This window comes from Panthera leo, chromosome D3 (assembly GCF_018350215.1).
Source record: "Panthera leo isolate Ple1 chromosome D3, P.leo_Ple1_pat1.1, whole genome shotgun sequence".
NCBI lineage: Eukaryota > Metazoa > Chordata > Mammalia > Carnivora > Felidae > Panthera > Panthera leo.
In genome coordinates, this window is record NC_056690.1 from 24,355,897 (window position 1) to 24,370,326 (window position 14,430).

General features: G+C 37.3%; 1 protein-coding gene across 3 annotated transcripts in view; it reads left to right on the forward strand.

Annotated features, from left to right (window-relative positions):
* The window catches only part of TTC28 (tetratricopeptide repeat domain 28), a 628,165-nt gene that overhangs the window by 330,751 nt on the left and 282,984 nt on the right, over positions 1-14,430 (forward strand). For all 3 annotated transcript variants that reach the window (XM_042910405.1, XM_042910407.1, XM_042910408.1), the window contains one exon: positions 19-149. In XM_042910405.1, coding sequence (XP_042766339.1) covers positions 19-149 — 131 coding nt within the window. The remainder of the gene's footprint in view (positions 1-18; positions 150-14,430) is intronic.

Sequence of the window (14,430 nt, forward strand, 5' to 3'; positions counted from 1 at the left end):
TTTTAAAATCCAACCCAGGTGACCAGACAGGAGAATGCCGAGCTCATGGGAATCTGGGCTCTGCATTCTTCTCCAAAGGAAATTATCGGGAGGCTCTCACTAACCACAGGCACCAGTTGGTGCTCGCCATGAAACTCAAGGATCGAGAGGTAGGAAGTTTACCTGCAGACCTTATACATTTTTTTGGAAACATGGAGTCTTTTTTTGCCGTTCAAAATGTTTTAGGCACCCTAAAATGTTGCTTTTAGAAGTTGATGATCATTGACTCTTTCATCACCAATCAGGTATTGAATGTCTACCACATATAGACCTTAAGGGTACAGAGATGGATAAGACTTGGCCCCTGACTTCAGGATCTAACAGCCTGCATTGTCAGATACATTGCTCTTATTCAATTCAGATATGAAAGGAAGAGACCTATGTAAAATTAACAAAAAATGTATCTTCATGATATATCCGTTAAGTTAAAGAAACACACATTTGCTTTATTTGAGATGGGGTATTTTTACTGCAAGCTCTTCATGTTGTGTCTTTGATGGACTTTTAACTCAGGTGGTAGAAGCATAGTAAGTCTGATTGAGAGACATGAATTATAATGATAAAGAATACTGTCTATCTTTATTAGAGAAACGGAATGTAATCTTCTCAGAGAGTTGGTATCCAGTAGATGCAGCATGATGAAAAAGTGCCTGCCAAGTGGAGAGAGGGTAGGGTTTGGAGCGAACTGTTCTGGTACTTCCTGGCTCAGAGATCTTGGGGAAATTATTCCTTAATTCCTCTTTGCCTCTGTTTTCTTATTTAGAAAATAATGATTGTATTTATCCCATACGCAACTGTGATAGGATTATAAATAATATATATATGTAAAGTGCCTAACATGGTACTTGGAATTCCATAAATGGTAGCTTCTATACTATAATATTATTAACAAGAGGAGGGTAATAGGAGAGGTAATAACAAATTTATGAATCAATCTATGTGTTGGGAAGTATATTTAGTTATTATATTTAGTTATCTTAGAATTTCACTGTGGGACATTATAGAGATTAATTATATTATTTAAATGACTCGGCATCTTCAAGTCTCTAGAACACGGTCAGTCACTAGGAGCGAACTGGGGAAGAAAAAAAACCTTTGTTTCAGTGGTGTGCTGGAATCTCCCCTTGGGAATGGGAGAGACTTCCATAAAGTCTCTCTCATCCATGGATGTCAGAAAAAAGCCTTTGAAAGCTGCCAAAATATATCATTCAAGGGAGATGGACTTCAGGTGATTTTATTCTCAAAATAATACTAAAGACTTTTCTCTTTGTTTATTTACTCTTAGTTTACAAACAGTTCTTAAAAGCCAGATAATCTGACTTCTCCATGTTAAGGGAATGAAAAGAGGGATCGGACTTCTAGATGCAGATATACTGGTGGCATTAAGTGAGAGCCAGGTTTAAGAACTAAACCAGCATAGCTGTCTAAATAGGGCCATTTAGTGAAGGCTCGCATGTCTATAAATATGTCAAAAGCTGCATTTGTACTCTATTGTCCTGACCTTTGGGATGCATATATATTAGCCCAATTACTGAATTGGGTCCAAAGACTTGTAATTAGGGCATAGGATTATCATAGGTATTAAAAAGGAGAAGTGAAAATTTTCTGGCTTCCCTCTTCTTAATAGTGTAATTTTCTATAGCCTGTGTTATCTGGGTTTTATAAACCTTTGCTGTATAATAATAAGAAATCATTAAATTATAAGCATGGAAGGGACCTTGAGATAATACTAGAACCAGTTGCCTCCCCAAATCTTCCCATCTTCAAATTTCTGCCTGCCACAGCCACTCCATCTCCCCCTCTTTTGGCCTCTACTTCACCACCACACTAGTTCACAAACCTGCCTTTTGGGAAACCCTTCTTATGTATAAGTAAGACTGATTTTATCCCCTCTGGGACTAGACAGAGAATGTTCAGCCATAATTAATGGTCTGTGGCCTCTCCTTTTCCAAGCTGAAAATCCCATTAATTTTATTTTTTTCCCATTAATTTTCTCTTCAAAGTTTCTCATTATCAAAACTGGAATAATTTTTACACCCCCCTCCTGACTATTTCATTTTCACTGTTGCCCATTCTGGTTGCCGGTTAGCATCGGCCACAGGGGAAGCCTTGTTTTGGGATGTTCTATCTAGCCCATGCCCCTGCTCTGTATTGCCAAAGCGTATTTATCTGATTTCTAGACTCACCTGTAGAATTCCTCTTTTCTCTCACGGTGTCTCTTCTGTTGTGTTTGCCCCTGGAATCCTAGGGTACCATTCATTTTCTTGAAAACTTAATGCTTTTTTCTTACCTTGTCCCTTAATTTTTAAGGTTGCAGTTGAGTGCTGCTGCTTCTCTGCCTGCATTAAACTGGGAATCTTCATTCCCACATCCCTGAAACCAGCCAATGGTTTTTAAGACTGGAGTTACTAGAACTTAAAGGAACATACAAAGAAATTATTGCAGTAATGCGTATTTCATTCAGTTTCAAAGTTTTAGTTGGCCAGTCTTCTGTGATGTGATTCAGTGAAGTGTGATGCCTGCTCGCAAAGCACCTAACATGTGTAGAGCACTGTGCTGAGGGTTCTGGGTCTAGACAATGGGTGTGGGGGTCTCTCCTCTTGAAGGGCTGATGTTTTCTTTGAGACAGAACTTGAATATAACAAAAGTATTATTAATACAGTGCTTGAGCAATAAATAATGAGCATTCTCTTTAATCGCTGCCAAGGTTCTCGAATTCCAGAGGAGACAGAGACTCCCAGGTATAGACCTGGGCGAGCTTTGTGAAACAGGTGGAACTCAAGTTGGCCCCTGAGTGAGATGTAGAAATTGGCGTGCGGGGTTCTAAAACCTGGTCACCATATCAGTCATGAGGGATAAGATAGTTCATACCATTAACAAAGGTCTGATACTATTTTGTACCATCCTGTTTGTTTTAGTCACAGACTCCTAGTTTTTTAAAAAAATAATAGTTATTAATTTCACCCAGTTATATAAAAAATTCATGAAAATAACCAGCCATAAACCTACCATCCTTTCAATATTTTGGGTATAATCTTTTAGCAAATATGCACATGTAATTGTTTATTCAGAGAAAAATTGAAATCCTACTATGATACTTTTATAACTTGTTTTTTTTGTTAATTTTTTCCACTTAATTTTTTACCTTTCTGCATTGTTTATTTATTTTTAATTAAAAAAAATGTTCATCTCATTTATTTTTGAGAGAGAGAGAGAGAGAGAGAGCAAGCAGGGGAGGGGCAGTGAGAGAGGGAGACAGAGGATCCAAAGCAGGCTCTGAGCTGCCATTGCAGAGCCTGATGCAGGACTTGAACTTACAAACTGTGAGATCATGACCTGAGCCAAAGTCGGACGCTTAACCAACTGAACCACCCAGAAGCCCCCATTTCTGCATTTTATGAAATTTCTACTGAAGTCGTATGGTTTTATCACAAATTATTTCATCTCTACCCCTGTTGTTATATATTTAGTTTCAAAATTTTTGGTATTATAAAATCTGGAAAAACATCTTTGTAGATAAATCTTTGAACATATTTCTCATCATTTCCTTTGGCTAAATTATTAAAAGTGGGCTTGCTTGGAAAAATCGTATTAAGGCTTCTGATACTTAATGTTAAATAGCTCTCAGAAAGGCTATATCTGTTTTCCGTCCTACCAACAATGTATCAGAGGTTCTATTTCCCTGCACTGGCCAACACTTGGAATTACTAACTAATAAATAACTTAAACTAAAATGTCAGCTTGATAAGTAAAACCAAAAAGTGGTATATTGATTGCTGTTTTACTTTGCATTTCTTTAATTGCTATTGGGGCTGACTATTTTTTTTTTAACGTTTATTTATTATTATTGAGAGACAGAGAGACACAGAGTGTGAGCCGTGGGAGGGGTAGAGAGAGGGGGAGAACAGAATCTGAAGTAGGCTCCAGACTCTGAGCTGTCCACACAGAGCCCGATGTGGGGCTTGAACTCACAAACTGCGAGATCATGACCTGAGCTGAAGTTGGTCGCCTAACCAACTGAGCCACCCAGGTGCCCCTGGGGCTGACTATTTTTAAAAATTTCTTTTACAAAAAGCTTGAATACTCATCCTTTTTTTTCTGTTGTGATATTTGATGATTTTATTTTTTATGTATTTTTTTTTGATGTTGGTTATTTAATATTGATCTGATACTAGGCCTTGCAGTATCAGCCCAGTGAGCTGTTGGACAATTTGTGTTCTAATGCACAGTTTTAATTATTGTTGCTTTATTGCACATTTTATATCTGCTATAAGCTTCATGACATTATTCTTTTAAAAAAAAATCTAGAATATTCTTATCTTCCCTCAGTACCCCCAAATGAACTTTAAAATCACTTTGTTGAATTTTGGAGACTCTTCCATTGGTATTTTTGTTGGAATTGTATGAAATTTACATATTAATCATGGATAAATTGATGTCCTTTCAATAGTTGGTCTTCTGTTCAGGAGCCTGGTCTGCTCTTGCATTTCACCTTGTATGCCCTTCAGCGATCGATACTTTTAGGGAGAGTTTTTCCATATTTATTTATTTTTATTTGAATATAGTTGACACACAATGTTACATTAATTTCAGGTGTACAACATAGTGATTTTACAAGTTTATGTATTATGTTCCGCTCACCACAAGTGTAGCTACCATCTGTCACTACACAACACTATTACAATATCATTGACTATATTCCCTATGGCTGTGAAGTTTATTCCTGCAACTTCTCATTCCGTAACCGGAAGCCTGTATCTCCCACTCCTTTGACTCATTTTCCCTATCCATCCCCTCCCTTCTGGCATCCATCAGTTTGTTCTTTGTATTTTTAGTTCTGATTCTGCTTTTTGTTTGTTTACTCATTTGTTTTTTTAGATTCCACATATGAGTGAAATCATATGGTAATTGTCTTTCTCAGTCTGACTTATTTCACTTAGCATAATACATTCTAGCTCCATCCATGTTGTTGCAGATGGCATGGTCTCATCTTTTTTTTTAGGGCTACATAAAAACAAAGCTGGAGATATCGCAATTCCAGATTATAAGATATACTACAAAGCTGTAGTAATCAAAATAGTATGGTACTGGCACACAACAGACACATAGATCAGTGGAACAGAATATAGAACCCAGAAATAACCCCACATTTATATGGTCAATTAAAGTATGACAAAGGAGGCAAGAATATGAAATGGGGAAAAGACAGTCTCTTCAGTAAATGATGTTGGGAAAACTGTACATGTGGAATGAAATTAGACCACTTCTGGGACACTTGTGGGGCTCAGTCACCTAAATGTCTGACTCTGGCTCAGGTCATGATCTCTTGGTTTGTGAGTTGGAGCCCTGCATTGGGCTCTGTGCTGACAGTGCAGAGCCTGCTTGGGATTCTCTCTCCCTTTCTCTCTGTCCCTCCCACATCTTTCTCTCTTCCAAACTATATAAATAAACTTAAAAAAAAAAAAAAAAAAAGAAATTAGACCACTTCTAACACCATATACAAAAATAAACTCAAAATGGATTTAAGACCTAAATGAGTCCTAGAAGAGTGCACAAGTAATAATTTCTCTGACATTGGCTACAACATTTTTTCTAGATATGTTTTTTAAGGCAAGGAAAACAAAAGCAAAACCAAAAAAAAAAACAAAAAAACAAAAACAAACCCACAAACCATTGGGATTACATCAAAAAAGGAAAAAAAGCTTTTGCACAGCAAAGAAAAGCAAACAAAACAAAAAGGCAACCTACTGAATGGGAGAAAATATTTGCAAATGATATATTCAATAAGGGATTAAGATCTAAAATATATAAAGAATTTACACAATTCAATGCAATTTTTTCCTAGATATTTAATGTATCTCATTGGAAATAGGATATTTCTTTCCATTGTGTGTAGGTTTCTAAAATTAGGTACTGATGGGGGCATGTGGGTGGCTCAGTTTTTGATTCATGCAATTCTTGATCTTGGGGTTGTTTGAGCCCCACGGTGGGTGTGGAGATTGCTTAAAAATAAAATCTTAAGGAAACACAACAAAGCAAAACAAACTAGGTACTGATGATATATAGGAAAGGTGTTTGTTTTACATGTTTTGCATGTTTTGGCGCATGTGAAAATTCTCTCATAGCTCATAATTTTTTGTTGATTCTTGTGAATTTTCTTGTAATGGAAATTTTTTGCAAATAATGATAGTTTTGTGCATTTCTTTCCTTATGTTATATCTCTACCTTTTTTTTCTCTTAACTTTTGCACTGGTGGAACTCTGAGAACTCTCCCCAAAAGAATCACTCTTCCTCTTGAGTACAAAAAGCTAGAGAATGTACTTTTTTTTTTTTTTTTTTAATTTTTAGAGAGAGAGAATCTTAAGCAGGCTCCATGCTCAGCGTGGAGCCCAATGCAGGACTTGATCCCATGTCCCTGGGATCATAACCTGAGCCAAAATCAAGAGATGGACATTCAGACAACTGAGCCACCCACGTGCCCCATCAGAGAATGTGCTTTCTATGACTATCCTACTCTTACATTGTATCTGTGACCTCAAAATGTACCTTGGTTTCCCTTTTGCATTATTTTGATATTGAAATAAAATATAGGACACTGACTTTTGAAGCAAAAGCTAACCACTGTGAATGGTGTGGTTATGAGGATACCAAGCTACATCTTTCTGCATTTTATATCTTTGGCTCTAGTATATTTTAATATTTTCTCAAATAGTGAGGTAACAGCCTGAAACCACTCTGTCCACGTACTTAAAAAGCAGTAGGTTTTTCTTTTATACAATTACTCTCAGAAACTTAATAGGGGAGGTGATACCTTCTCCACAGGAATTTTTCATTCTAACTAACCTTCTATCTGCTCTAATGGTTTGAAAATTAATTTCAGGTGCCCATAGAGACCTTCCTATGAGCTAATATTAATTGCCAGATGAGTGCATAAATTATACTGTATTAGAGATGTTTTTCTCTATTTAGGAATCTGATATGCAAATATGCTGATGACTCTGAAGCTTTTTTCATCAGTCTGATTTCTCTCCTGGGTGTCATATTTCTTTATCCAACTGCTTCCTGGACACCCACCTTCAATTCCTAACTTAGCCCTCAGTCGGTGCCTATTTCTGCATTCGCTGTTTGTCCTCCTGTTGCCAAGCCACCTAACTCTCACCTTTGGCTTGTTCCCGGGTTCTCTTCTTTCTGGCAACCTCTTTTCTGGGTCCTCCCTTCCACCATGCCATCTTTTGCCTGGACTGTTGTAGAACTTCCCACTCTTCCTACCACGTACTCTCCTACAAGTAAAGGAGAGGTTTCAACTGCTTGGACCCATGAGCATAGCCTGAAGTTGCCGCCGTTAACTAGGTAGTTTCTTTCAAGTGTAGTGCAGTGCCTGAGAATGTGAACTTCAGTATTAGACAAACTTGAACTTTGGCTCTGACACTTATTACCATGTGACTCTGAACATTATTTAACTCTTCTAGGTGTGATGGACATGTGAGTTATTTCTAATGTTTGGCTTTTATGAAAAAGCTGCTAGTGAGCATTTTTGTAGATGTCTTTCGGGAAACATCAGCAATGTTTCTTCATACATACGTTTAGACTTATTAATTTTTACCAGCTTTCTGAAGTAGTTATACCAAGTTACATCATCAGCAATATAAAGGATGTGAAGCCTTAATAGCAGATAAATAAAAAGTAAAAAGGGACACCTGGGTGGCTCAGTTGATTAAGTGTCCAACTCTTGATTTAGGCTCAGGCCATGATCCCAGGGTTGTGAGATCGAGCCCCACGTCGGGCTTTGCTCTGACAGCATGGAGCCTGCTTGGGATACACTCTCTCCCTCTCTCTCTGCCCCTCCCCCCTCTCAAAATAAAATAAATAAAACTAAAAAAAAAATAAAAAGAACAAGGTATATGGAAACACAAATATCTGAGTAGATAACTCTGTGTGTGTAGTTAACATTTTTATTTTATTTTTTGAGAGACAGGGACAGAGCACTGGTTGGGGAGGGGCAGAGAGAGAAGGATACACAGAATCCGAAGCAGGCTCCAGGCTCTGAGCTGTCAACACAGAGCCTGATGCGGGGCTTGAACCCACGAACTGTGAGATCATGACCTGAGCTGAAGTCAGGCGCTTAACTGACTGAGCCACCCAGGCGTCCCTATGTGTGTAGTTACATAGAGGAAGCGATTCTAGTAGTAACTACTTTGTTTATTGTTGTGAGAATCAAATGAGTTCGTGTAAAGTGTTTTCTTAGCACAGTGCCTAAGACACAATAAGAATTCAAAAATGGTGCTACTGTTATTATTGGCATTATCTTTGGCACCATCATTTAAATGAGTCACGTGCAGTTGCACATGCCTATGTAATATTAGAGTTTAATTCAGTGTAAAATTGTTTTCCCCCAGATAGTCAAGTAAACTCAACACTCTTGGAAAAAGTGCTATTTATTTGCTAGGTAGCTTTGCGTACTTCTTGTCATACTGGAAAATGTAAATACTGTAATTTGTGAAATCTGTTTTACCTCTGCCCTGATGCTAGTTTCTTCTCGATTTGATCCATCACCTACAGAGATCTATGAGTTACCCCCCAAAAATTTAGTTCTGATCACATAATTTTCCTGCTTAAAATCCTTTGACAGCTTTCTCTTGCCTTCAGGATAAAGTCTAACCCCCTTCATAACCTTTTCCCATTGCTTCAGCCACTCAGTATGTCACACGCCTTAGCGTCTGTTCATACTAGCCTGCTTGTCATACTTTGTTAAATGTGCCTTATACTTTCCCCTCCGTATCTTTACTCTTTCGGGTCTGCATAGAAGACCCCATCTTTGACCCCTCAGCAATGTTTTCCGTATTCGGGTTTCATTAAATTGCCTCTGCACCATGAAAGCTCTTTTAAAAAGTTTTACCTTTTTACTCATTATCATACAAATGTTGGTGAAGCCCACTTTACCAATCCTTTTTTTTTTTTTTTTTTTTAATGGTTAATCCCTTTTGTGTTCTGTTTAAGAGAATGTTTGTGTATCCCAAGGTCATCAAAATATTTTTCTGTGAGGCTTTACTGTTCTACCTTTTGCATTTAGGTCTCCTGCCACTTGGAATTTACATTTGTGTTTGGTTTGGGGTAGGGATCAAAGTTCAGCTTTTTCCCTCATATACATATCCAATTAACACAGAACCATATATTCACAAGACCACACTGTATGCTCCTTTTGTCGTAAGTCAGGTGTAAGGTATATAAGGACTCTCTTTTCTGTGTTGTTGATTTCTTTGCCTACTCCAGTGGCGTAGCTGCTTTACTGCAGCTTTTTTTTTTTTAAGTATTTTTTTAACGTTTATTTATTTATTTATTTATTTATTTATTTATATTTATTTATTTATTTATTTATTTTAATATATGAAATTTACTGTCAAATTGGTTTCCATACAACACCCAGTGCAATGAGAAAAAAATGAAATATGGCCTTTTGTAGCAACGTGGATGGAACTGGAGAGTGTGATGCTAAGTGAAATAAGCCATACAGAGAAAGACAGATACCATATGGTTTCACTCTTATGTGGATCCTGAGAAACGTAACAGAAACCCATGGGGGAGGGGAAGGAAAAAAAAAAAAAAAAAAAAGAGGTTAGAGTGGGAGAGAGCCAAAGCATAAGAGACTATTAAATACTGCAGCTTTTTAATGAGTCTGGAATTCTAGTAGCTTTGTTTTTCTTTAGGATTGCGTTGGCTATTCCAGGTTATTTACATTTATATACATGTAAGTAAATATATGTATTTTAAAATAAGCTTATTGTTCCCCTTTCCTTCACTCAAATATCCTGCTGGGATTTTGATTAGGATAGCATTGAATCTATAAGTATATTTGAATCTAATAGTCCATGAACATGGTATATTTCTGCATTTATTTAAGCCTTGTAAAATCTATTACAGCAATGTTTTATAGTTTTCAGTGTAGAACTATTGCATAATTTCCTTTAGTTTTATCCTTAGGTGTTAGGTGTGTGTGCGTGTGCACATGTGCCTTTTATTGTAAATGATATTTTATTATTTTCCTTTAATTCAGCAGTATTTTATTTATATTTAAACTCTAGTGTAATTAACATACAATGTTATATTAGCTTCAAGTGTACAATATAATGATTTAACAATTCTATACATTGCTTAGTGCTCATCATGATAAGCGTACTCCTAATCCCCTTCACCAATTTCACCCACCCCCATCCACCTTCCCTGTGGTAACCATTAGTTCTCTATTGTAAATGGTATTTTAAATTTTTATTTTTCCCAGGTTTTCCTCCTTGACCCCAGATATTCAACAACCCTTGGAACAGGTCAATTTGCTCATACATTTATATTCCCATACCACTTTGTTTTTCATTCTTATGTTTTTACCATTTTGTAAGTAATATATGAATTAATTATTGATGTAAAAGATTCAAACGTTATCCTTTCCAGAAGTGACCCCTGTTGCCAGTTTGAAGAATTTCCCTTCTACGGGGTGCCTGGGTGGCTCGGTCGGTTAAGCGGCCGACTTCGGCTCAGGTCACTGTCTAGCGGTCCGTGAGTTCGAGCCCCGCGTCGGGCTCTGTGCTGACGGCTCAGAGCCTGGAGCCTGCTTCAGATTCTGTGTCTCCCTCTCTCTGTGACCCTCCCCCGTTCATGCTCTGTCTCTCTCTGTCTCAAATATAAATAAACGTTAAAAAAAAAAAAACTAAAAAAAAAAAAAAAGAATTTCCCTTCTAGAGTCAAACGTTATCCTTTCCAGAAGTGACCCCTGTTGCCAGTTTGAAGAATTTCCCTTCTAGATCTACACTGCCCACTATGGTAGCCGCTACCACATGTAGCTGTTCGCATTTAAAATGTGAATAGTTTGAATTGAGATGTGCTGTAAATGTAAAATACACACTAAACTTTGAGCACTTACAATGAAAACAAAGAACGCAAAGTATCTCATTACTAAGTTTTTACATTGACTGCAGTATAATAATATTTTGGATACATTGGATTAAATAAAATATGTTATTAATTCCACTTTTCTTGTTTTACATTTTTATGTGGTTACTAGAAAGTTTAAATTATTATATTTGTATTAGGCAGCATGGCTGTAGCCCATTTTCTGTTAGGGTTCTGTTTTTCATATGTGAAAATATGATATTGTTTTACAAATAGTTTTTTCACTTAATAGTCTTAAACCTCTTTTCATGTTAGCACATGTAGATCAACCACGTTCTTTTGAACTTCTGTGTAGTGCAATGTATTATGGATATACCACTCATCTGCTGATGGAATGTTCAGGGAGATTTGTTTTCTTTTTACAAACATGGTCGCAACAAAAAAGACCTTGTACAAGTCACTTTATATACATTTAGGAGTAGTGTCTAGTAAGTGGGACTCCTGGGTGCACAGCTATTATACACATTTTAAATTAAAAGATTTTCCCAAATTGTACACACAAAAGGTTGTTCTAAGCCTGTAAGCACTTGATATCAGTCTTTTAGTTTGGGTTTTTTTTGTTTTTTTTTTTTTCAAATTGACTGGCAAAGTGTAGCCTCTAGTGATATCTCAGTTATAGCACTTATCATTTGTTTGTAATGGTGCTCTTCTCCCCATTGTGTAATTGGCAGCTTCTGGAGGGAGAGGAGAATAGCTTATTTATATCTATAATCTCATTCATTCACTCATTCAACACATGTTTACTATGCCCCAGATGCTATAATGCCTTTGGGTATAAAGGTGAATGTGCCATTGTTCTTGCCCTCAAGGGGCCCAAATATTCTGGTAAGCCATCTGCCGTGTTCCAGTCCAGTGTCCATAAATGCCTATCAGCCTGGAGGAAAAACATTGAGGGTTATAGGAGGTAAAGAGTGCTTTCATCATCTTGGTTCTTAGGAATGGTGGTCTTCATTTTATTCAGAGCTGGAGAGGAAGACTTATGGAAGCCCAGTTGTAAATACCAACTAAGTTTACTCTCCTTTTCTGCAGCTACTTTGTGTCAGTAACTAAAATCTAGAGTTTACATTCAGAAGACTATATTTTGATAATATCTATCACATAAAAGATGAAAAAAGATTTTTTTAATCTTCATTTACTTTTGAGAGAGAAAGAGGCAGAGTGCAAGTGGGGGAGGAACAGAGAGAGAGGGAGACAGAATCCGAAGCAGGCTCCAGGCTCCGAGCTGTCAGCACAGAGCCCGATGCGGGGCTCGAACCCACAAACCGTGAGATCATGACCTGAGCCGAAGTCGGACGCTTAACCGACTGAGCCACCCAGGTGCCCCATTAAATTTTTTTTTTTAACGTTTATTTATTTTTGAGAGAGAGAGACAGAGCATGAACGGGGGAGATGGAAGAGAGAGAGGGAGACTCGGAAGCAGGCTCCAGGCTCTGAGCCATCAGCCCAGAGCCCAACGCGGGGCTCGAACTCACGGACCGTGAGATCATGACCTGAGCTGAAGTCGGATGCTCAACCGACTGAGCCACCCAGGCGCCCCGACATAGAAGATTTTTAAAATGAAATTTCATTCTTTGTGATTTTGAAAAGTAAAGATAAATAATAATCATTGTCAATTTATGAACGTGTGGGTTTACAGAAACTGTTACTGCCCCTGTCCTTCTCCCTGCCAAAGGACTACTTGACTTTTTGAGAAAATTGATCCTTCTAGATTTCCTTTAGGATGTAGCTACAGGAAATTAATTAGACAATTTTTGATGACATCATCGTGACCACAGCTCGTTCTCTGAAAACAATGCTATTTTTCTTGGACCTTTTTGCAGTATTTTCTATACTGTGCATATTAGTATATTAGTATGAAATCCACACAAAAATTTGTGGGGGGGAGTGGGTGAGAGAGAGACAGAGGCAAAGAATGTAGTGAAATAATTATTTTACTTCCAGTAGTACAGGAGTGTAGGTTAAAAGGTAAAAAGCATTCCAGTTTAGCAGAGAACCATGTCCTCATAGGGAGTATTAAGTTCAGGAGGGGAATGCTTGGCAATCTTTTCAGTGGTGTGTATCTTACAGGCTTTTAAGAAACAAATAAGATTCTTAAGCTTGTAACTCTTCAAATCACTGAAGAGTTGGAAAGTAGACACTTGTGAGGAATGGAGATAGGACATCAATTTCTTGATTGTGCTCTTTGTACTTTGTATTACAAATTAGCTGAGCCAGAGCTTTTGAGCCTGTAATGACTTATAAAAAGCTCTTTTTCTCATACTGATAAAATAGCTCTTGCCTCAAAAGAAATTGCAAACCCAGTGAATACATGAGTATGTATGTGTAATGTCTGATATATTTGCAAATCATTCTGCCCCTAGCTGTTCCATTCTCCAGCTAATTTTTTCAAGTTCTGCTTTATCATCGCTTCACCCATTACCCATTTTGGGTATCCTCTTCCAGGCCTGGTGTTTTGTAGTCTCTTCTACAGAGTAGAAGAAACTTCAGACTAGGAATAAGGAGAGCTGAATTCGAATCCTGGTTTTGCAACTAGTGGCCATATATAGACCTCTTCTGGGAGCCCTGATTGCTGGTTCACCATCTGTAAACAGGAAGACCAGATCAGATAATGTTTTATTGTTCAGTGTCATAGCCATTAGCCAAGAGTAGTTACATTAAATTAATTAGAATTAAGGTAAACAATTCAATTCCCCAGTCACAACAACTACATTTTAAGTGCTCAATAGCCCATGTGGTTAGTGGCTGCCATATCAGATATCACAGAAAAAAAAAATCTATTATCTCAAAGTTTTATCAAGTACTACTATTGAAGTTTTTTGTAGTTTTAATCTTTAATCAGAGGGAAAAACGTGCATCAGTGTGAATCACAGACCACCTTCATTTTTCCATAGTACCTGACATTTATACTAGACTCATCTGTATTTTCTGTTGATACACAGGAAAAGAGGGAAGATTCTGCTTCGGATAATGGCAATGTAGCTAGCCACATATAACAACTATGAACTTTGGGAAAAATATAAAACAAACAGTTACATGGAGGTGCTGGAGAGTGACCAAAAGCCAGCAGAAATTGAAGGAGAATTAACACTTGGAAGAAGGGAATAACACTAGATGAATTTCCATTTTTTTAAAAATTGCATTTTAATACCAATATAGTTAACTTACACTGTTATATTAGTTTCAAGTGTACAATATAGTGATTCAGTAATTCTGTATATTACCCAATGCTCATCAAAATAAGTGTACTCTTAATCCCCTTCACCTATTTTACTCATCCGCCCCATCCACCTCCCCTCTATAACCATCTATTTGTTCTCTGTGGTTAAGAGTCTGTTTTTTTGGTTTGTCTCTCTATTACTTTTGTTCATTTGTTTCTTAAGTTCCACGTATGAGTGAAATCAAATGGTATTTGTCTTTCTCTGGCTTATTTCATTTATTAGCATTGTGCCC